This window comes from Neopsephotus bourkii, unplaced genomic scaffold (assembly GCF_033783945.1).
Source record: "Neopsephotus bourkii isolate Nb327-2 ecotype Australia unplaced genomic scaffold, CSIRO-AGI_Nbou_v1 NB_908, whole genome shotgun sequence".
In the NCBI taxonomy this organism is placed as follows: Eukaryota; Metazoa; Chordata; class Aves; order Psittaciformes; family Psittacidae; genus Neopsephotus; species Neopsephotus bourkii.
In genome coordinates this window covers 1,980,094-2,002,265 of record NW_026901402.1, presented here as the reverse complement: position 1 = coordinate 2,002,265, position 22,172 = coordinate 1,980,094, and the positions used below count along the sequence as shown (strand labels likewise).

Genomic DNA, 22,172 nt, shown 5'->3' with positions numbered 1-22,172 from the left:
TACAATTTTGTTGCCTCTTTTTTTTTTTCCTTCTGGTAACTGTTCATGTTTAAAATGCTCTGTAAGTAGCATCCACCTGTTCCTACTACAGTATGTCTAAAGAACTAGAAGAAGTGATTGCCTTTGTTAGGATGTGTGGGTTTAGGGAACACAACTCTCAACAGAAATAATTTATTAAAATTGAGAAATCTAAAAACTAATTTTGTAAAGCACCAATAAAATGGGAAAGCACACAACTCTGCCCACAAACAGGTTAATAACATTCAAAGGAATCAGACAATTGTCATGTGATATGAGAAAATCACAGTTACTGGTTCTTCTGTATCTAGTAGAATTAGCATTCCAATATTAGCAGGATATTTCTTCTATGTTAACAGAATGACAGAACTGCAGTACAAATGACTAACTGTTCAGGTGAATACGCAGAGCACTGCCTAAAGTACTGTGAATATTAATCTTAGCGATGTTAATCTAGATCTCCAAGAAATGAAACATGCACAGTCTTTGTAGAAAAATACCTGCCTTTTCCCTCATTTAACTAGTCAAACTCTCATTTTATACTTATCGTATTTCAACTACACTGTTCTTTTTTACTTCAAAGCATTTTCTCTGTAGGGAGAAAGAGCATTTATAAACTGAAAAGATTCCTGCAGGGAAAACTGTAAAAGGTCAAGGGATAACCTGAAGTTAAGTGTCAGTCTTGGGTCAGAAACTTGTTTATGCCTGTAAGGATATCTCTACATGACTAAGGCCTCCTTAGAATTAAATCTGGCGAGAGGGGTCAAGGACAGCAGAAAGAGCTTTTTCAAATACATATCAGATAAAACTAACACCAGAGGCAATGTAGGTCCACTGATGAATGGGATGGGTGCCCTGGTGACAGAAGATACAGAGATGGCAGAGTTACTGAATGCCTTCTTTGTCTCTGTCTACTCTGCCGGAGGCAGTCCTGAAGAGCCCTGTACCCTTGAGACCTCAGATGAAGTCAGGTCAACGGAGCAGTTTGCCTTAGTTGATGAGGACCTCAAGGTTCCACTATAGGTTGGGGTATGACCTGTTAGAGGGCAGTGTAGGGGAGAGGGACCTGGGGATCCTAGTGGACAACAGGATGACCATGAGCCAACACTGTGCCCTTGTGGCCAAGAAGGCCAATTGCATCCTGGGGTGTGTTAGAATGGGGTTGGTTGGTAGGTTGAGAGAGGTCCTCCTTCCCCTCTACTCTGCCCTGGTGAGACCTCATCTGGAATATTGTGTCCAGTTCTGGGCCCCTCAGTTCAAGAAGGACAGGGACCTGCTGGAGAGAGTCCAGTGCAGGGCAACTAAGATGATTAAGGGAGTGGAGCATCTCCCTTATGAGGAAAGACTGAGGGAGCTGGGTCTCTATAGTTTGGAGGAGATTGAGGGGTGACCTTATTAGTGTATATAAATATATAAAGGGGGAGTGTCACGAGGATGGAGCCAGGCTCTTCTCAGTGGCAAACAATGATAGGACAAGGGGCAATGGGTACAAACTGGAACAGAAGAGGTTCCACTTAAACTTGAGAAGAAACTTCTTCTCAGTGAGGGTGACAGAACACTGGAACAGGCTGCCCAGGGAGGTTGTGGAGTCTCCTTCTCTGGAGACATTCAAAACCCGCCTGGACACATTCCTGTGTAACCTTATCTAGGTGTTCCTGCTCCGGCAGGGGGATTGGATTAGATGATCTTCTGAGGTCCCTTCCAATCTCTAGCATACTGTGATACTGTGATATTAATGTGGCAACTGCCTGGGCAATCTAGCAAAACAATGAGCATTTCTCTTGAACTATGATCTGTACTGCTGATTATTTTTGGCAGGAATCAAAAGGTATTAATCCCTCTATAGATAATAAATGAAAATGGTATTTTTACTTTCTCCAAGTGTCACAAGGTTGTTGCCTCAAGTATTGAAGACCTTGGGCACACTGTAGGAGAGGACCTGGTCTGAGACCGTCTTAAAAACCTGAATGCGTACAAGTTCATGGGACCTAACGAAATCTGCCTGTGGGTCCTGAAGGAGCTGGCAAATGACGTTGCGAAGCCACCATCCATCATATTTGAAAAATCATGGCAGTCAGGTGAAGTTCCCGATGACTGGAAAAAGGGAAATATAACCCCCATTTTCAAGAAGGGGAAAATGGATGACGCGGGAAACTACAGACCAGTCAGTCTCACCTCTGTGCCTGGCAAAATCTTGCAGCAGATTTTCCTGGAAGGCATGCTAAGGCACATGAAAATCAACAAGGTGCTTGGTGACAGCCAGCATGGCTTCAGTAAGGGGAAATCCTGCCTGACCAACCTGATGGCTTTCTATGATGGGGCTACGGAACTGATGGATAGGGGTAGATCAGTTGACATCATCTACCTGGACTTGTGCAAAGCTTTCGACACTGTCCCGCATTACATTCTTGTCTCTAAATTGGAGAGACATCAATTTGATAAGTGGACCACTTGGTGGATAAAGAACTGGCTGGATGGCTGCACGCAAGGAGTTGTGGTTAATGGCTCAATATCCATCTGGAGACCAGTAAGGAGCAGTTTCCCTCAGGGATCGGTGTTGGGTCCGTTCTTGTTCAACACCTTTTGGGCTGATGCCAAACTCATGAAGCTCAACCATGCCAAGTGCAAGGTCCTACACCTGGGTTGGAGGCACAGCTACAGGCTGGGCAGAGAAGAGATTCAGAGCAGCCCTATGGAGAAGGACTTGGGGGTGCTAGTCGATGAGAAAATGAACATGAGCCAGCTTCAGTGTGCACTTGCAGCCAGGAGAGCCAACCATATCCTGAGCTGCATCAAAAGGAGCGTGACCAGCAGGTCGAAGGAGGTGATCCTGCCCCTCTACTCTGCTCTCAGGAGACCTCACCTGGAGTATTGTGTACAGTTCTGGTGTCCTCAACATAAAAAGACATGGAACTGTTGGAACAAGTCCAGAGGAGGGCTACGAGGATGATCAGGGGACTGGAGATCGGCTGAGAAAGTTGGGGCTGTTCAGCCTGGAGAAGAGAAGGCTGCGTGGAGACCTCCTAGCAGCCTTCCAGTATCTGAAGGGGGCCTATAGGGATGCTGGGGAGGGACTCTTCATTAGGGTCTGTAGTGACAGGATAAGGGGTAATGGGTTCAAACTTAAACAAGGGAAGTTTAGATTGGATATAAGGAAGAAGTTCTTTACTGTGAGGGTAGTGAGGCACTGGAATGGGTTGCCCAGGGAAGCTGTGAATGCTCCATCCCTGGCGTTGTTCAAGGCCAGGTTGGACAGAACCTTGGGTGACATGGTTTAGTGTGAGGTGTCCCTGCCCATGGCAGGGGGTTTGGAACTTGATCTTAAGGTCCTTTCCAACCCTAACTTTTTATGATTCTATGATTACTGAATAACATACTCAAGTATTAACATGTAGTTAAACCTAGAGAACATAACACTGCAGTTTTCATATGGTAAATATGTATCTTAATTTGATATAAGTTTAATGATTTTAGACACAGCATAAATTAACAAAATCTATTCATTAATATCTTTGAAATATTACTACTCAGTAAAATTAGTAACTCAGAAGCCTACATTTCTGCTACTTTAGAATAATCTATTGAGTTGAAAAGTTATAACTCTTTTTATGATTTTATTGATTTTACTAATTTACAACTATAATTCTATGAGATTTATTACCCTATGAAATTTTATATATTTGTTGAGCAGTTAAGCATTATGTACCTTTTTAGGCATGCATTTTCAAAGTTTTTTTCTATTTAATCTTTTCAGGTTGTTTAGCCTAGAGAAGAGAATGCTCTGGGGAGACCTTAAAGCAGCCTTCCAGTACCTAAAGGGGGCCTGCACAAAAGCTGTAGAGGGACTTTTTACAGGGGCATGCAGGGATAAGACAAGGTGGAATGTCTTTAAACTGACAGAGGATAGATTTAGATTAGACGTTAGAGAGAAATTCTTTGCTGTTAGGGTGGTGAGATACTGGAACAGGGTGCCCAGAGAAGCTGTGCATGCCACATCTCTGGAAATGTTCAAGGCCAGGCTGGACGGGGCTTTGAGCAACCTGGTCTAGTGCCCAGTGACCGGGGTTTTGGAACTATATGATATTTACGCTCCCTTTCCAGACTATTCTATGATTCCATGATGCTTACCAACCTGGAAAATTATGTTGAATCAGCAAATAATCACCTTGTGTTTCATTTCCTTTCACAGTTTATTTTGAATATCTTGAAAACCAAAGTCCCAACCAAGTGGATATCAGGTGGTATCCCTTCACTGTGAAGCTCAACTGAATTAATCTTCCCCTTGCTTCCCCCTCTCTCCCCTCAGGAGATCTGATTGTTCCTTTTGTGTCATAGGGTGTGATAACCTGATTAGCCACCAGGAAAACAAAATTATTTTTCCCCTCAGATGAGCAATACAATCCCAGTATTAATTTCTGAATTAACATTTTTTTGCATTCACAAACCCTCAACACCAATACACTATTTCTAAAAATACTCCTATTTTTGAAGGAGAATAAATTATTTTCAATTTTCCACAGTTTATTTTATTACCTACTGTAAAAGCAGGATTTTCCTCAGTCCTTATTTAGAGCTATTTATGCTTCTACTCATACTGTTAGTCAGAACTAAGGTCTGATAGCAGCTTGCAGGAAAGCAAATTCTAGCAATTGTAGAAAAATAGGAAAGCAATTCTGTTGTGAAATCGCTGCTGACAGACCAGTTGGTTGTGTGGCTTGCAGAGCTAATTACCTTTTAACCTTGCTGGTAGTTTAAGGGTCAAGAAAGAAAACTGCATATTGGGTAGAACTGGGGATCACCTATACACATAAGCATCTCCAGAGTGCCAGTTGTGAAGATGGTAGGTAGCAGTCTGAACAAATTCTTCCTACAATTCCCACATCTTGTAGCCTTATTTTTTAAGCTGGCAAATGATTACATGTAATCTTTAATTTTGTAAAAAGTCTTAACACCAAGGAATCCAGATATACCATTGTGAAATAAAACAAAATAAAAGACTCAATGAAAATTTGTGAAAACATTTGTTAGAACAACAATACAAAAAAAAAAAAAAAAAAAAAATTAAAGCACCAAAATACAAAACAGGAAAAAAACAACAGTCCAACACCAAAAAGCCTAAGAATCACATGCCTGCTTCTGCCCCTTAATAGCTTATTGCTGTGGCTGGGACTAGTGCAATAATTCAGTATCTTTACCTTTTCCACCAGCATCCCTTTTAGTAGTCTGTGGTGGGTTGACCCCAGGCAGCGGCTAAGCATCCACACAGCAGCTTGCTCCCTCCCCCCAGGCAGAATTAGGGGAAAGAATAGGAAGAACAAAAGCAGCAAACCCTTCAAGATAAAGATGGTTTAGTAAGTGAAGCTAAGACAAAGGTAAAAACAAAAAAAGCGATGCAAAGACCATCACTCACCATGTCCTACAAGTAGACTGATCCCCAGTCAGTCTACATGCATTGATTACCTCCCCCAGAAAAACCTCCTCACACTTTTTACAGCTCAGCATAATGTTATGTGGTACGGAATACCCCTTTGGTCACTTGGGGTCAGCTATCCTGGCTGTGCCCCCTTCCAGCTTCTTGCCCACTCTCAGCCTATTCATTGAAAGGGGGAAGAATGGGAAAAAGGGAAAGCCTTGACGACGTGCAAGCACTGCTCAGCAGCAATGAAAACACTGGTGTGCTATTAACAAACCCAAATACACCACCATCCTGGCTGCTATGAAGAAAATTAACTCCATCCCAGACAGACCCAGTAAGCAGTCCCTTGGATCGCATTGTACAATACATAATCTTGAGTTAGGTATTTACAAGAGTCTTCACTACCCAGAATACTAGCTGCAAGGTTCAAACTATATGGGAGGATGACATTTCAAAAGTCACATCTTGAAGCAGATAACTGAAGAGATCATGGTGCCAGATGAAAATAAAGTAACTTAAAAGAATTATTCAATAACTTTTATGGGCTTCCATTAATTAAATACTTAGTATGATGATAACAATACTAAGTGTAAAATGTAACCCAGTGTGAACTTAGGCAACGCAGGCTTCATTGTTGAGTTTTTTGAACAGAATTGTTTGAATGCCTCTCACCTAACCTGACTGACACATGCAGAAAATAGGGCACTCTTCCACTGGTAGTATGAATTCCCTAAGTTAGATGAGTCCTCCATCCTTAAAGTCCTGCTTTCTGGACAAATACCTTTAATCACTAAGGTACTATATTAATAGTTTAATACACTGAAACACTTCAGTGTTTTTTCTAGGTGCCCAAACCCAAATCTATCAGCTGATAGGTAGCAGACAAGCACACCACTACTGACATGATCTAGCTACAAATAGCAAATAGTGATTCCTATAACCTGAAAGCCTACAGACATTAAATGAACCCTTCTTTCTGAAGCATTTCTTTTCAATTACATAACCACCATGTTCAAATAAGGAGGTTTTTATTTTGGATGACAAATTACAACTAATATTTCATAAAAATGCAATGACATAATTTTGCTGAAAATAAGAAATCAGAAAACTTCCGTTCTCTCAGGAACTTTGGCAGTAGCCCACCTCATTTCAAATCCCACAGAATCAGCCCCTCCTCTAACCATTTATCTAACTGCACTCTGATTATGATAGTGGGCTGCAGTAGTAGAAATGTCTCTTTGCAGACCTATCTCCTGGACCGTAGAGATCTCTCTTCCTTCTGGAGCTTCTTTCAGCCATACAGCCTACAGTTGTTCCAGGCAGTTTTGTTTAATGCTTCTACCAGATTCCCATGTACAGAGCAAAACGTATTGTTATGTATTTCTCTGTCATTCCTCACCGCTGCAGCATAGACGTGTTAGATTGACAGCTCAGGAGCACTTCTTGGTACTTAAAAACAATCTTTAAGAGATATAACTTTGCATTTTGTGGGGAGTAACTTTCAGGAAGTTTAGAGTTTTGTATGTGCAATAACAATACAAGCAGCAGGAGGGCAGTTCACCAATACAGAATAGACTTGACTCTGTGCTTTACTGAGCCTGTCTGTAATTATTCTAGAGATTCAGCCTGATGTTATTAATCAACACAAAAAAACGGACCAAAAGATCATGCAGCTGTACTTTATCTTGACCTAGAGAGATCACCTCCACGTAATAAAAGCAAATTTAGCTCCTCTGCCCATGTAATTTCTGCCTTGCTGATAAGACTGTCAAAGCCCATGTCATTTATGGTTGCTACAGATACTATTCGGAGACACAGCTGTTAATGAATAGACTGATAACTCCCAATATATAAGCAACAGGGGGTAACAATTTTTATCTATCCTGTCTTGCACTGCAGACAGAAAAAAACATTGCACATAGAGTGAGTGTGAACTGGCTTTATCCCCATACAGTTAATCTGATAAATGAAATAAACCAGTTAAAAATTTACCACTATTGTGGGGTTTTTTGGTTTGGTTTTATTTTTTTCTTTCCAGGTTAGACCAAACATCGGGGTAAACTCTGTTTTACAACTGTAAGAAATAACTGGAAGAGTCAATGAGAGGAAAAAAGTGAGAATGGGAAGCACCCACTAAATATTCAAGTGAAATCCAATAAAATTTTCATAAGTCTAGGCATGAATCCTTAGAAAAAGCCTTGAAGCTCGTAAACCTTATTTAAGCCATCCATTACCAAGACAGCATTCACCACTACAGCAGAGGTGGCCTATCAGGGCTATGTGGTACAGAATTGTTGGAATTTATGTACAGGAGAAGGATGGAAATTCAGCCAGCAACTTCTGGCTTACCTCTTGTCTGCTCTGACAGTTAATATAGAGTAACTATTGATATGTGGGGTTTGGTTTTCTTTTTTTTTTTTCATTTCAGGTTTGACTGCAAGCTTCTAAGCACTGAAAATGCTACAGAAGCAGTATTTAGAGGAAAGTAAATCCCTATTTTATTTTTTTTCCAAAAGAAGTCCTGCCATCTTAATTCTATAAAGCAACGTAAAAAGCATTTTAGTAATTTCCCTTTTAAGCAAATAAAACTCACTGGAAGACCTCAGTGCATTTCTTGAACATTACCATGAAAATGAAAGCACTAGCAGTAGTCATCATATTGTGCTAGAACTGGTGACCATAATTCCATTCTTCACTCTTAAGATTCCTCTAAACTGAGTATCACCAGATTCAAAAGCTATGAAGAAACTGTGACTGCATTCCACAGCATACTGTGGCAAGGCTTTTTTTCAGTGTGTCACTGCAATCCACACACACTGTTTTTCCCATGAAAACCAACACAGAGATGTGTGCCTTAATCTCCTCCCAGCTTGAAGTTGAGGTCTTTGTTTTCTGTTAATTCGCTTGCAAGTGGGCACGGTCTTATTAGCTATGACATTTCTTTACTACAGCTGTTTATTATCTATAGCCTTATAAACTCTGGGGATAAACTAACTAGGGATTTGGATGTATCCAACACATGCACTCTGTCTTGAAGACAGGAAGTGCATCTTAGTCCTATGGATACCATGAAAAAGAGCCAGTGTTCGAATGCATTTCTTGCTTCCTAGTAAACTTAGATAAAAGTCCGATAAATAGCATCTTATAATCACTTACAGAATGAGATGAGATTTAATGTAATACCTCTGCTTTCTTGATTCCTCCCATTCTTGTCAAAGCATTTAGAAAGTTTAGCATTGTACGCTACTGTTATTGCTGTGTGTACTTCTGTAACTTGAGAATTCTTAACCTGAAACAGAAACCTTGTGCAGTGCACTACAGGCCACAATAATAATGCATATTGTACATAAATATAAATAGGGAAAAAGCTAAATAGTTACACCATTTCATAAAATAAAAATAAAATTGAAAAAAATAAATAAAATAAAATAACTGTGTTCCTTTATACATTACCCATAAGGGTCCAGGGAGGTTGTGAATGCTTCATCCCTGGCAGTGTTCAAGGCCAGGTTGGACGAGGCCTTGGGTAATATGGTTTAGAGCAAGGTGTCCCTGCCCATGGCAGGGGGGTTGGAACTTGATGATCTTAAGGTCCTTTCCAACCCTAACTATTCTATGATTTTATGATTCTAAGTGCACATTTAGAAATAGGTAACAAAACACTGATTAGATTTTCTATTTCTCAGTACATGAAAGGATAAGACAAAAGTTGAGTCCCTTTCAATTGTACTGAAGGCAATGGGAATCAAAGCTTTTAAATACTGAGCAGGATCATGACACCCATCTCACATACTCTAATTTTTAAGTGCTGTCTTTTCTAAACTAATTGAATCCCTGCTCCTGCGGTGTTAAGAAGGTGGGAATTTTATTGCCATTTAAATGTACTACCACAGCAAGTACCTCCCTTAGGAGCACCTGCAATCACAGTAGATCAGATGCTGTACCTAAGGCATAATCCATAAAGACTGTATCTGTGCACACATATCTATATACACATATGTATAATATATAAATATATATTAAAAGATTATTCAATTTATTTTCAACCCCTGAAAGACTGATTGTGATCACCCGAAGGACAGTAGCATCATAAAAAAGGTAGTGCACATTCTTCATATTTTCACCATTCATTCTTAAATCAGAAAGGCCTTTTAATTTTTAATTTGCATTCTATTGAATTTTTGTGGCAAGCAGCCCAGTATACAGGAAAACAAAAGATCATATGATAAAACTGATAAAGCTTCTATTTGGGAAAAGCAGTTGCACTCCACTGAACACAAATAACCAACCAGCATTTTTCATTGTTGCTTTATTTTGTGCTTTGAAATACTTATTTTATCTAAGGAATGTAAAAACTATAATGATGAATACTCAATTTCGGAATAGTACATCTGTGTCAAGTGCATATCTTGCAGTTACAGTAAAAGTGAAGAAACTATAACAAATGCTAACAGCCAAAATCAAGCTTCCAATAATCACACATATGAGAAACCTGACTATAGCACTTTGTCTTTATAGTAAAAAGAGGAAACTCATATGAAACGAGGCTAGAAACAGAAAAATATGGACACAGGACACTGTACACTATTAAAAAAAAAAACAAAGTGGAATGACTTACCACTTCTTCATGAGTAGCACTTTCTACATTTATACCATTAACCTAAAAACAGATACGATAGGGAGAAAATTATTTGTAATGTGTAATTTAATGAAATAAACATAAAAGCAAGTATGAAACAAATGTCTGTGGAAAAAGTGAATATTTACTGACCTGTATTATTGCATCTCCTATAAATAACATTCCTGTTTGGTCAGCTGTGGGATTACAGAAGGAATACATTTTAATTAAAAGTAGTACTGAAAAATAATGCTATATTGTCTTCCAGCAATTGGTTTAGCATGCTGTTTGCAACCTTCATTTGCAAATGATTTGGTTGTGAAGATACCAACTGAACAACAATCAGTATTCATCCTACAAAGGTAATAGATTCTTAGCAATTTTAAACAAATTTACAGAGTCACTTTCCAAGCACAAATAGCTTATTTAAAATGGAATAAAAATGTGATTTCTCACTAATGAAGGATTTCATTAAATTATGTGGAATGTGTGATTCACACTTTTCATTATTCTTTCACAAAAAAAGGAAATAACAATTCCTGAAACTACTTAACAGTTCCTTTCCCACTGAACAAATTTACAGGGACTGGTATAATTAAAGAGGTTGTGCCTAGAATTTAATACAACTCTTTGACATTGGGGTTAGCTTTTCTCCTGAGAATAACAAAATACATTATTCCAGTCTGTAACTGGTATGCTTCCTGCCTTACAGACTGGTTGGAAATAAAGTTACGAAACTGCAAACGATTCTGTGCAGGTACAAGCAATGACATTTTTGAGGTGATTTTTATAACTTGTCAATTGTTTACTTTCTAAGGGAATTTGAGGATGTTTATTCCTTAGAATGCACTTCTTAATTGAAAGTAAGGCTCTGACCCTGCTAAGACTGATATAATTAAATAAGGCATACTCATATATGATCTTACACAGTCACAGCTCGAGGCTTTGAAGGATGAAATAAATGTTAACAGCATTGAGAGATGGAAATTGAGTTTAAAAATAAAGAAAAAACTTCATACACTATTTTTACCATTTCTGCAATATAGCTGTATCCACTACAAAGGTACCTTTGGCACAAAATACCTTTTTCACATAAAATTTAGCTTTCTAATAGATTTAGCAGAACTCTTTTGGCAGGTAAAAGATAAGAGCTCATTAGCCATACTTCTATCAGTACTTAGGAAATATTTCACTATTTATTTTAAATACCACACTCGAAGTTGCATTGAAGGTCTTTACCCACTTCTTATGCTGCTTCATACTCAAAAATATGTGCACAATTTATAATGGCTGATAAAGAAAAGAGATCTATGTACAGAAATGCAACTGAATTAAAGCAGTTGAAAAGCATCACTAAGCAATGGGAAGTAGCCTATATTGGGTACATGCATAGCTAGAGGTGCTGAACATTAGCTTGGGCATCTCAATTATAAACTTCTGTTTAAGATGTTAGCAGTACATACGCCATTAGTGAAAAATATAGTAATTTTTCATTTAGTGCTTATATTGGGGCCATTGGGCTGTTTTAGGAAAGTGGGAGCATAGTTTAATTTGGGATAGAACAAAGAGGGTGAGTTTGAAATTCCAGTTGTGGGAAAACACAAAAGGATAAAGTCAAAGGGTGCATGCCTTGCTTACTGTGAGTGATTGAGTCAGAACTGAGTGAAGAAGTTTTGAGTATGTCTGCTTACAAGTATATGCAACAAAACCCTGCAACTTCAATCAGTGCAGAGCCTGGAGATCAACTGAATGAGGTCTAACACAGGGAGAGTGGGTTCTCAAACTGCTTCAGGAGGACACCCCTAATATGCCAGTCCCAGGCTATTATTCTGTCTGTATGTGGGCTGCAGTAGGATTCACACTCCAACTTATCTTACTCCAACAATCTGTAGGAAGGGAGATGTGTTTATTTATACTTCAAGTATTTACAGATCAAGTACCAGAGAGCTGATCCACAGATGTGATGAGGATGGCACACACGAACTGCAGGTAGCACTGTTTTCCTGCGGCCCTGTCTTAATGGCTCTTCTGGGAGGCCAAAGCAGCTGTTGCCATTGAAAAGATCAGATGGAAAGAGCAATATTGCAAAAAGAAGCACCATAAAAGAAAAAGGGGTGGGGATGCAAGAGATGTTTGGAAAGAATTTCTATAAGAGGTGAAAACAGAAAAATGTAGGATTGGTGATAAAGTGTACTGAGCCAGAAAGTGTTTGAGTGAAAGATAAAATCCTGATGGAAGAGAGCATCATGAAGATTTGTAGGCAGGTAGGTAGGTATCACCATGCTCCTGGATATTCAACTATCCATGACCCACTGCATAATGACACAATTGCACAGCTGGACAACCTTGTTTAAATCTGTTGAGAAAACTGCTTGGTTTAACAAAAGTTATAATAAAATACATAGAATGGTATCAATGCAAAACAGGAAAGGAACAATTTCAGACACAGGTAAAATTCTTGAAATGGGTCTAGTTAGCAGCTCAAGACTTGAAGAGGGAAAGCACTGACATGATAAGGTGTAAAATTCAAGGAAGAAGACCATGGAGCTGGAGGATGGTAACTCAGCAGCACTGAAGACAAATCTCTTTCAGGGAGCAATAGAGGTTGAACCTTTCCCACCTGTTGACTGCCAGGTTAGTAAGGACTCATTGGCAATTCCAGAGGGATGATTAGTACTGCAATATCCCCAGATACCTACTGTGTGTGTTAGCCAATAAATTTTATAGCTTAAGAGCACAAAGCAATTATATCCTGCTTGCAAAGTCTCTACACACAATCACAGCTGTCCAGATAAGTAAATGAGAGAAGAAACATTGTGTGGCTGGTGCCAAATGTTCTGTGAACTGAAACAAAGCACAGAAAATGAGGACAAACATGGCATTTGCTCCAAAAGTACATTATACTGCAAACTAACCAAACAATGTAGACATCCTAATAGCTGCTGTCATCACAGCCAGTGATGGTACTCTGGAAAACTATGTTTGCATGTCTGCTATGTAACACTTTGGGTTTAGCCAATTGGATAATTTAAAATTGACGATTTTAAAGAAAAATATTTTGTACAAAACAAATTTATAGATGACATGTCACTATGATGCAGAAGTTATATTATAGTTTACTATATTGCATATAAAAAATAAATTGATTGGAAAAACTCCTTCAAAAGAGACAAAGAGGTACTCGTGTTTCTCTAAGGCATATTTTAAATCTGAAGACATCTACTAATGTTTTCATTACATCATATATTCTTTACATGACAAAAATATTAAGTAAAAGGTTCCAGGCTATGTGGGACTTTTTTTCTCCCAGTTGTAACATCCTCATATACAAAGGTGTTTATGAAAGGCTTCTCCACAACTATCCGTCACTATGTGTAAAATGAATCAGTACTAAAAACAAAACACTCAAGAAAGAGCCTTGGAATACTAAGAAGCATATAACCTTATTCAGAGAAACAGCATATATAACTTCTTTAGAAGCCAGTATGCATCTTGAAGTCTTACTTGAAGTCGTATTTTAGTAGCAGTGAATTGAACATGACAAAAAAAAAAAAAAGAAAAAAAAAAAGCTTGAAAGGAAAATAAGCACAAAGTAGTAATAAGCAGAAATGTACCAGGCTGTGAAAGAAAATGAAGTGCATGCTACACCACCTAGTGCTACAGCACTTTGTATCTTAATTATCTTTAAAAAAGGTTTAATGCTGCACATTCACAAATGATACTGAAGTAGGATGAAAGCAGCAGGGAAACCCAAAGGTACTTATGTTGAAGAAATGAGTCTGTAAGTAATATGGCATCCTTATATTTTTCAAGATTAACCACAATACGTATTTTCACTCAATTTTTGTTGAATTCCTGAAGCACACAAAAACATGCCAGGTACTATGTCCTGTGACACTATTAATGATGCACAAAAAATGGCTTAAATCACACAATGAGCTGCACTGACTTCAGGGACCTCTCCATTCATAAACTTAACTTTAAATACATGCATTTCGGTGCATTAAAAAAGCCTAAAAGGCTGGTTAAGAAATTAGATTGAATCAATAGAGAATGCAAGAGACTTCTCAAAGTCATCCAGATATATTTTTCCTTCTTCGCGCATTAACTGGACATAACTGTAGTCATGACGGTAAAGATAGACTGGCTGCAACTTGCTCTATTTATCTAAAACAGTCAGTTTGGCATTTTTAATCTATATTTTAAGCACAACTATATTAACCCAAACATTGAAAACCGCCTCCCACAGGGGAGGACTCCTCACACTCTTCCCCTGTTCCAGCATGGGGTTCCTTCCCACATCAGACAGGTCTCCATGGACTTCTCCAACATGAGTCCTGCCCACGGGCTGCAGTTATTCATAAACTGCTCCAGTGTGGGTCCCTTCCACAGGGTGGAGTTCTTCAGGAACAGACTGCTCCATCATGGGTCCCCCGCAGGGTCACAGGTCCTGCAGCAAACCTGCTTCAGTGTGGACTACTCTCTCCATGAGGCCACAGCTCCTGCCAGGAGCCTGCTCCAGTGTAGGCTTCTCACAGGTTCACAGACTCCTTCAGGCATCCCCTTGCTCCAGCGTGGACCTACACGGGCTGCAGGGGCACAGGCTGCCTCTCCATGGTCTCCACCATGGGCTGCAGGGGAATCTCTGCTCCAGTGCCTGAAGCACCTCCTCCTCTCAGCCTTCACTGACCTGGGTGTCTGCAGGGCTGTTTCTTTCACATACTCTCTGGCTGCAATTGCTGTTGCACAATAACTTTCTCCTCTTCTTAAATTATCGCAGGCACACTACTACTGTCACTGATGGGCTTGACCTTGACCAGCAGTAGGTCTGTCTTGAAGCTGTCTGGCACTGGCTCTGTCAGATATGAGGGAAGCTTCTAGCAGCTTCTCACAGAAGCCAAACCTAGCTTCCTTGCTACCAAAAGCTTGCCACACAAACATTATACAGGCAGAGAGCACAGGTTTGGAGAGATAAAAATTGGCATTATGTGAATTAATAAGAAGGACATCCAGCAGTGCTGCAGAAATTGCCAGAGATCCTCCTGGTTATGAATGCCTTAATGGCAGAATGAATCTCCTGCTGAATCACAGAAGATCAGTGAATAAAAATGCTACTCTGAGAATAGGTTATGGGACTGTTGAGGCCATCCTGCAGAAAAGTATTTCAGCTGGCACTTTGCATAGCTGCGTAATATACAGCATTGTATCTGCAAAGTTAAAACAAGATAAATATGGGTTGGCCTGGGAAGTCAGAACTGTTTTCAGCTTGGACTATACAAAGAATAACATGAACTATAATAGTGCACAGGCACCAGAAACATCACCAGGAAAGACTGTATGTTTTACCTAAGCATCTGAGTGAGAACTGGACATAGCAGTCTTTACAGTTTGCCATATCACAACACATGCCTGGAATTGATACCAAGAATTGTCTAGGACAATGTACAAGCTAGCAATGTGTTCCATCTAGTGCACCAGATAGGATCCTGTACACAAAACAATGCTGTGTTTTTCTTGTAACACTAGAATAATTGGTAAATTCATCGTCAGGGATCCTATCCGGAAAATCTGATGTGTGCAAGAGATGGTGATAAAGACCAAACAGGTGTGTTGGTCAAAAGGCAACTCCTTTTTCCACTTAGAAGTGATAATAGGAGAGAATTTGGGAAACCATGATTTATAGCAATATGTTGGCACTCCTGTGTTCAAAAGTGAAAATTATTATTTTGTTCCATAGAAAAAACATGCTGTTTTGGATGGGAAAACTGGGAGAAGGGAGAACACAAAAAAAATCAAAATCCTTGACAGAAATAAACACAATTAATTAAAGGTGATATCTTGCTGCTCTGTGACACAGGAACTGTATTCACAGAAAAGACTAAGCATCATGAGAGGGAAAGAACCATAGATTGGGAGGAGCCAAATTTTCCTTGAAGTTTTGAGTAAAAATTGACAGGGAAATTAAGAAGAATCATTCTCCAAAATTACGTATGGATAGCAGAATCCCAGCTGGAAAAAGGTAATCAAGTCAGATTCCACTGTGGAAAAACCCTGAAGTGATGGACATTTCTAACCATATATATACTTCCCATTTTTAGTGTCACATCTACTATTGTGCTGCAATGAAACATGATTTTTGCTGTTCCATTACTGTTTTTTTCTTCTCTTACACTTTATCTATCTGTATCTGTTTATGTTTGTGATTTCCTATCTCTCTCTCTCTCAATTAATTTTCATTCAGTGTTTGTGGCCCTTAAGGGCAGTTGTCTCCTCATTCTGAACTCTATTCTCAAATGATCATCAAGTGTATAATTATATCTGGAATTATGACCGTTTTATAGAGATTTTACAGTTAGTAGTAAACCACACCGAAAACATGAGACATGAATTGCTATAACTTCAACAATTTTTCCAGGAGCGTGGCAAACAGTCAAGGTAGTTTGCGCGGGTCAAGGCAGTTTGCGCGGCAGTTTGCGCAGGCAGGCGAGCGGGATGGTGAGCACTCGCCGCATGACCAGGGCTCAGTCTGGGAGCTCTGCTCTGGCTGGCCCGGCGGTGGCCAGCGTAGGCACCCAGACAGAGCCGATGAGAGGGGAGGCTGCAGTGCAGAGCTCGGAGTGTAGAGAGTGCTTGCACTGGTCTGGTGAGGGGAGGGTGCACAATGGGCAGGGCTGCACTGGGTGCTCCCTGGTGCAGGCTCTCCTGCAGCAGATGGCTGAGCTGCAGGAAGCTGTTAATAGGCTACAAGATGTCAGGGTAGCTGAGAGGAAGCAGGGATGCTTGCTCCCGGCCCAGACTGTGCAGAGTCCTCAAGCTTCCCCTGTAGCTCATGGAGGAATGAAGGAGATTGTTAACCCTCGAAGCTGGGAATTGGTGACAAAAAAACAAAAACAAATAAACAAAAAAAAAAAAAAAAAAAAAAAAAAAGGAGGAAAAGGACAATTAAAAGCAAGGGACTTCCTCCTAAACCTGTTGCCCCCACGCAGAACCGCTTTGCTGTCCTGCAGGGGGCTCATGAGGAAACGCACTTCTGCCAGAAACAGCCAGCTGATGCACTAATAAAGAAGATTTCTATTGGTGCTGCCAGGAAGAAGCAGCGGCTCATAGTAGTAGGGGATTCTACTTTGAAAGGGACAGAAGCACCCATCTGTCGGCCTGACCCGGTCTCAAGGGAGGTGTGTTGCCTACCAGGGGCATGGATCAGGGACGTGGCAGAGAGGCTGCCTGCTCTGGTAAGGCCCATGGACTATTACCCACTTCTGGGGATACATGTGGGTGATAGGGAGATAGATAGTAGTAGCCTGGGGAACATAAAGAAGGACTACAGAGCCCTGGGAGAGGTGGTTAAGGGGTCTGGAGCTTAGATAGTCTTTTCATCTATTCTCCAGGATACAGGGGAGGACCTAAAAAAAGCTAGGAGGATTAGCCAGGTTAATAAATGGTTAAAAGGGTGGTGTCATAGTGAGGGGTTTGGGTGTCTTGAACTTGGGCCCCAAGTTTGTAGGCCAGGTCTAGCAGGGGCTGGTGGAGCTGGTCCGATAAGAGCAGTTTTGGTAGGAGGCTTGCCAGACTGGTCAAGGAGGCTTTAAACTAGATGTGTTGTGGGAGGGGGGCATCATTCCATCCCAACACTCCCAGTCAGTTGCCAGCACCTATAATAAGTGCTCGGAGCAATGCAGAGATATTCCGGCTGCTCCAGCCAATGAGCCGGCTTCAATTGGAGCTCGGCTCAGATGTCTCTATACAAATGCCCATAGCATGGGGAACAAACAAGAGGAATTAGAGATGTGTGCTCATCTACGGGGGTATGATATAGTAGGTATCACAGAAACATGGTGGGATGGCTCCTATGACTGGAGTGTTGGAGTGGAAGGTTACAGACTCTTTAGAAAAGAAAGGCCTGGCAGGCATGGAGGGGGAGTTGCCCTTTATATTAGAGATAGGCTGGAGAGTATGGAACTCTGTCTGGGGACTGGTGAGCAGTTAACAGAGAGTCTATGGGTCAGGGTTAAAGGGAAAACAGCGATGGGAGACATTACTGTGGGGATCTGTTATAGACCGCCTGATCAAGGAGAACCTGCGGATGAAGCACTCTATAGGCAGACAGGAAAAGCCTCATGCTCTCATTGGTGACTTCAACCACCCCGACATCTGTTGGAATGATGGTATGGCCTGGCACAAGCAATCCAGGAGTTTCCTCGATTGTGTGGAAGACAACTTCCTTCTGCAAGTAATAGAGGAACTGACAAGGAGAGGTGCCATGCTTGACCTCGTGCTCACCAACAGAGAAGGGCTGGTTGGAAATGTGGCACTGCAGGGCAGCCTTGGATGCAGTGACCACGAGATGGTTGAATTTGAGATCCTCAGGACAGTGAGAAGAGCGTGCAGCAAGCTCACTGGCCTAGACTTCAAGAGAGCAGACTTTGGCTTCTTCAGGAACCTGCTTAGTAAGGTTCCATGGGATATAGCTCTAGAGGGTAGGGGGGATCAAGACTCTTGGCTGGTCTTCAAGGATCACCTGCTACAAGCTCAGGAGTGTTGCATCCTAACTAGAAGGAAGTGCAGCAGGAGGGCCAGGAGACCTCCTTGGATGGATAAGGAGCTGCTGAGAAAAATTCAAATGAAAAAAGAGTTTTATAGGAAGTGGAAGCAAGGACAGGCGGCCTGGGAAGAGTACAGGGATGTTGTCCAGGAAGCGAGGGACCAGGTTAGGAAAGCTAAGGCCCAGTTAGAATTAAACTTGGCTAGGGATATTAAGGATAACAGGAAGGGATTCTACAGGTACATAGCAAATAAAAAACAGACTAGGGAGAACGTACCCCCCTCAGGAAGCTCTCGGGTGAACTAGCTACACAGGATTTGGAGAAGGCTGAGGTTCTGAATGACTTCTTTGCCTCGGTCTTCTCTAGCAACGGCTCTGACCTCACCACCCAAGTCTTGGAAGGCAGACACAGGGACTGTGAGAATGAAGACCTTGGGCCTACTGTAGGAGAGGAATTGGTTCGAGACCATCTTAAAAATCTGAACGTGCACAAGTCCATGGGTCCTGATGAAATCCATCCGCGGGTCCTGAAGGAGCTGGCAAATGAAGTTGCTAAGCCACTGGCCATCATATTTGAAAAATCATGGCAGTCAGGTGAAGTTCCCGACGACTGGAAAAAGGGAAATATAACCCCATTTTCAAGAAGGGGAAAATGGATGACCCGAGGAATTACAGACCAGTCAGTCTCACCTCTGTGCCTGGCAAAATCTTGGAGCAGATTCTCCTGGAAGGCATGCTAAGGGACATGAAAAACAACAAGGTGGTTGGTGACAGCCAGCATGTCTTCACTAAGGGGAAATCCTGCCTGACCAATTTGGTGGCCTTTTATGGTGGGGCTACAGAGCTCATGGACAGCAGTAGAGCTGTTGACATCATTTACCTGGATTTGTGTAAAGCGCTCAACACTGTCCCACACAACATCCTTGTTTCTAAATTGGAGAGACATCAATTTGATCAATGGACCACTTGGTGGATAAAGAACTGGCTGGGTGGCCGCACACAAAGAGTTGTGGTCTATGGCTCAATGTCCGGCTGGAGACCAGTAACAAGTGGTGTCCCTCAGGGATTGGCGTTGGGAGGGAAGGAATGCCATCCAGAGGGCCCTTGACATGCTTGTGAGGTGGGCTGATGCCAACCTCATGAAGGTAAACCATGCCAAGTGCAAGGTCCTACACCTGGGTCGGAGCAATCCCAGGCACAGCTACAGGTTGGTCAGAGAAGAGATTCAGAGCAGCCCTGTGGAGAAGGACTTGGGGGTGTTGATTGATGAGAAAATGAACATGAGCCGGCAGTGTGCGCTTGCAGCCCAGAAAGCCAACCACATCCTGGGCTGCATCAAAAGGAGCGTGACCAGCAGGTAGAATAAGGTGATCCTGCCCCTTTATTCTGCTCTCATGAGACCTCACTTGGAGTATTGTGTGCAGTTCTGGTGTCCTCAACATAAAAAGGACATGGATCAGTTGGAACAAGTCCAGAGGAGGGCCATGAGAATGATCAGGGGACTGGAGTACCTCCTGTATGAAGATAGGCTGAGAAAGTTGGGGCTGTTCAGCCTGGAGAAGAGAAGGCTGCGTGGAGACCTCATACCAGCCTTCCAATATCTGAATGGGGCCTATAGGGATGCTGGGGATGGACTCTTCATTAGGGACTGTAGTGATAGGACAAGGGGTAATGGGTTAAAACTTAAACAGGGGAAGTTTAGATTGGATATAAGGAGGAAATTCTTTCCTGTTAGGGTGGTGAGGCAGTGGAATAGGTTGCCCAAGGAGGTTGTGAATGCTTCGTCCCTGGCAGTGTTCAAGGCCAGGTTGGACGAGGCCTTGAGTGATATGGTTTAGTGTGAAGTGTCCCTGCCCATGGCAGGGGGGTTGGAACTTGATGATCTTAAGGTCCTTTCCAACCCTAACTATTCTATGATTCTATGAATTCTAAAAGAGTTGGAAAATATTGAACAGGAAAATTGTAGCTCAGATTAGATTGTAGATGGTGCAGCAGAGAAAGCCCACAGGAATGGTTATCAAGATAAATTTGTACTAGAGAAAAATACTTCCAGTTTTACATTCAGTTCTTCATCATTTGATTTTACCTTTATAGAAAAATACTCAAAGTAAGGAAGAAAAATTGGAACATTAACAGTGTTAAGTTTTGCCTTTTTCAAAAAAAATCTTGACAACTAAGATGTGACTATAAGAAAAGCAAAGCCTTTTTTTTTTTTTAATGCATTGTCTGAAAATTTGAAAGTGACACATTATTACCGTCATTTATTACTTGGGATACTTGCCTAACCACAGCCAGAAGTCCTTCGAGTTTGAAAATAAAAGTAAAAATACTCATGCATCTTACATGGACAGAATTCAGAAATCGGTAGCAATAACTGAGAAGCAAAAGCAATTGTTATGATTATGAGCAAGTTATATTTTATAAAAAAAAAAAAAAAAAGAAAAAAATTCTGCTGGCCATGCACAACTAACACTTCCTTAAGAGTCAGTGAAAAGCTATTTAAAATTGCAACAGTATGATTCTTCTGGGAATATGGTCAGTAGTGTTAGAAACTCTAGGTACTCTATGTGCAAAATCAATCTAAACTTGACAAAATGATAATGACCATGAGGTTTATAAAGGTGCTGGAGCACCTCCCATATGAAGACAGGCTCTGAAAGTTGGGGCTGCTCAGCCTGGAGAAGAGAAGGCTGCTTGAAGACCTCACTGCAGCCTGCCAGTATCGGTAGGTGGGCTACAAAGATGCTGGAGAGGGATTTTTCATGAGGGACTATGGGGACAGGCGGCAGTGGGTTCAGATGTAAATGATGGAAGTTCAGGTTAGATATAAGGAAGAAGTTCTTTACTGTGAGGCACTGGAACAGCTTGCCCAAAGAAGTGGTAACTGCTCCATCCCTGGTAGTGTTCAAGGCCAGGCTGAACAGAGCCTTGGGCAACATGGTCTAGTGTTAGGTGTCCCTGCCCATGGCAGAGAGTTTGGAACTAGATGATCTTAAGGTCCTTTCCAACCCTAGCCATTCTATAATTATATATTTTCAGAATTATTACAATATATTTTCAGGTAAAGATAGTCATGTGCATTTCAAAATTAATCCATGACTAGGTGAATAAATTGACAAAGGAATGCAGCACAATGTAGAGGAAGATGAATCTGATCACACAATTGCAATATTATAAGGCATAAGGTTAGCTCTAAGACATGATTAATATCATATGTAAAAGGCTTTCTGAGCTGAATAATATCATATTAAGTTAGACAATTTATGAATAAATAACATTATCTGAGGAAATAAACTATAATCTGGCATCTTCCATCTTTCTTTTTTTTTTTTCTAAATTATGAAACTAAGTTTCCATTAAATTATATTCTAGTATTCCAAAAAGTCTTAAATGTCGTAGAGATGGCAGCTGAAAAACAAACTTGGAGACTAAGGTTGTATGCCAAATGTAGCAGAAACACATGCTTTAAACAATTACAAGAAAACAGAGATGCAGTTCCTAAAATAGCCCTAAAAGTCTCTGGTTCAGATACCAGTAAGGGAAAGATAAGAACAGTGGAAAGATCAAAAATAGAACTT

General features: G+C 41.0%; 1 protein-coding gene across 1 annotated transcript in view; it reads right to left on the bottom strand.

Annotated features, from left to right (window-relative positions):
• The window catches only part of SNTG2 (syntrophin gamma 2), a 208,919-nt gene that overhangs the window by 119,126 nt on the left and 67,621 nt on the right, over positions 1-22,172 (bottom strand). Inside the window, exons 6-7 of the mRNA XM_061357528.1 lie at positions 10,206-10,249; positions 10,053-10,094 (exon numbers count right to left, since the gene is read on the bottom strand). Of these exons, the coding sequence (XP_061213512.1) occupies positions 10,053-10,094; positions 10,206-10,249 (86 nt within the window). The remainder of the gene's footprint in view (positions 1-10,052; positions 10,095-10,205; positions 10,250-22,172) is intronic.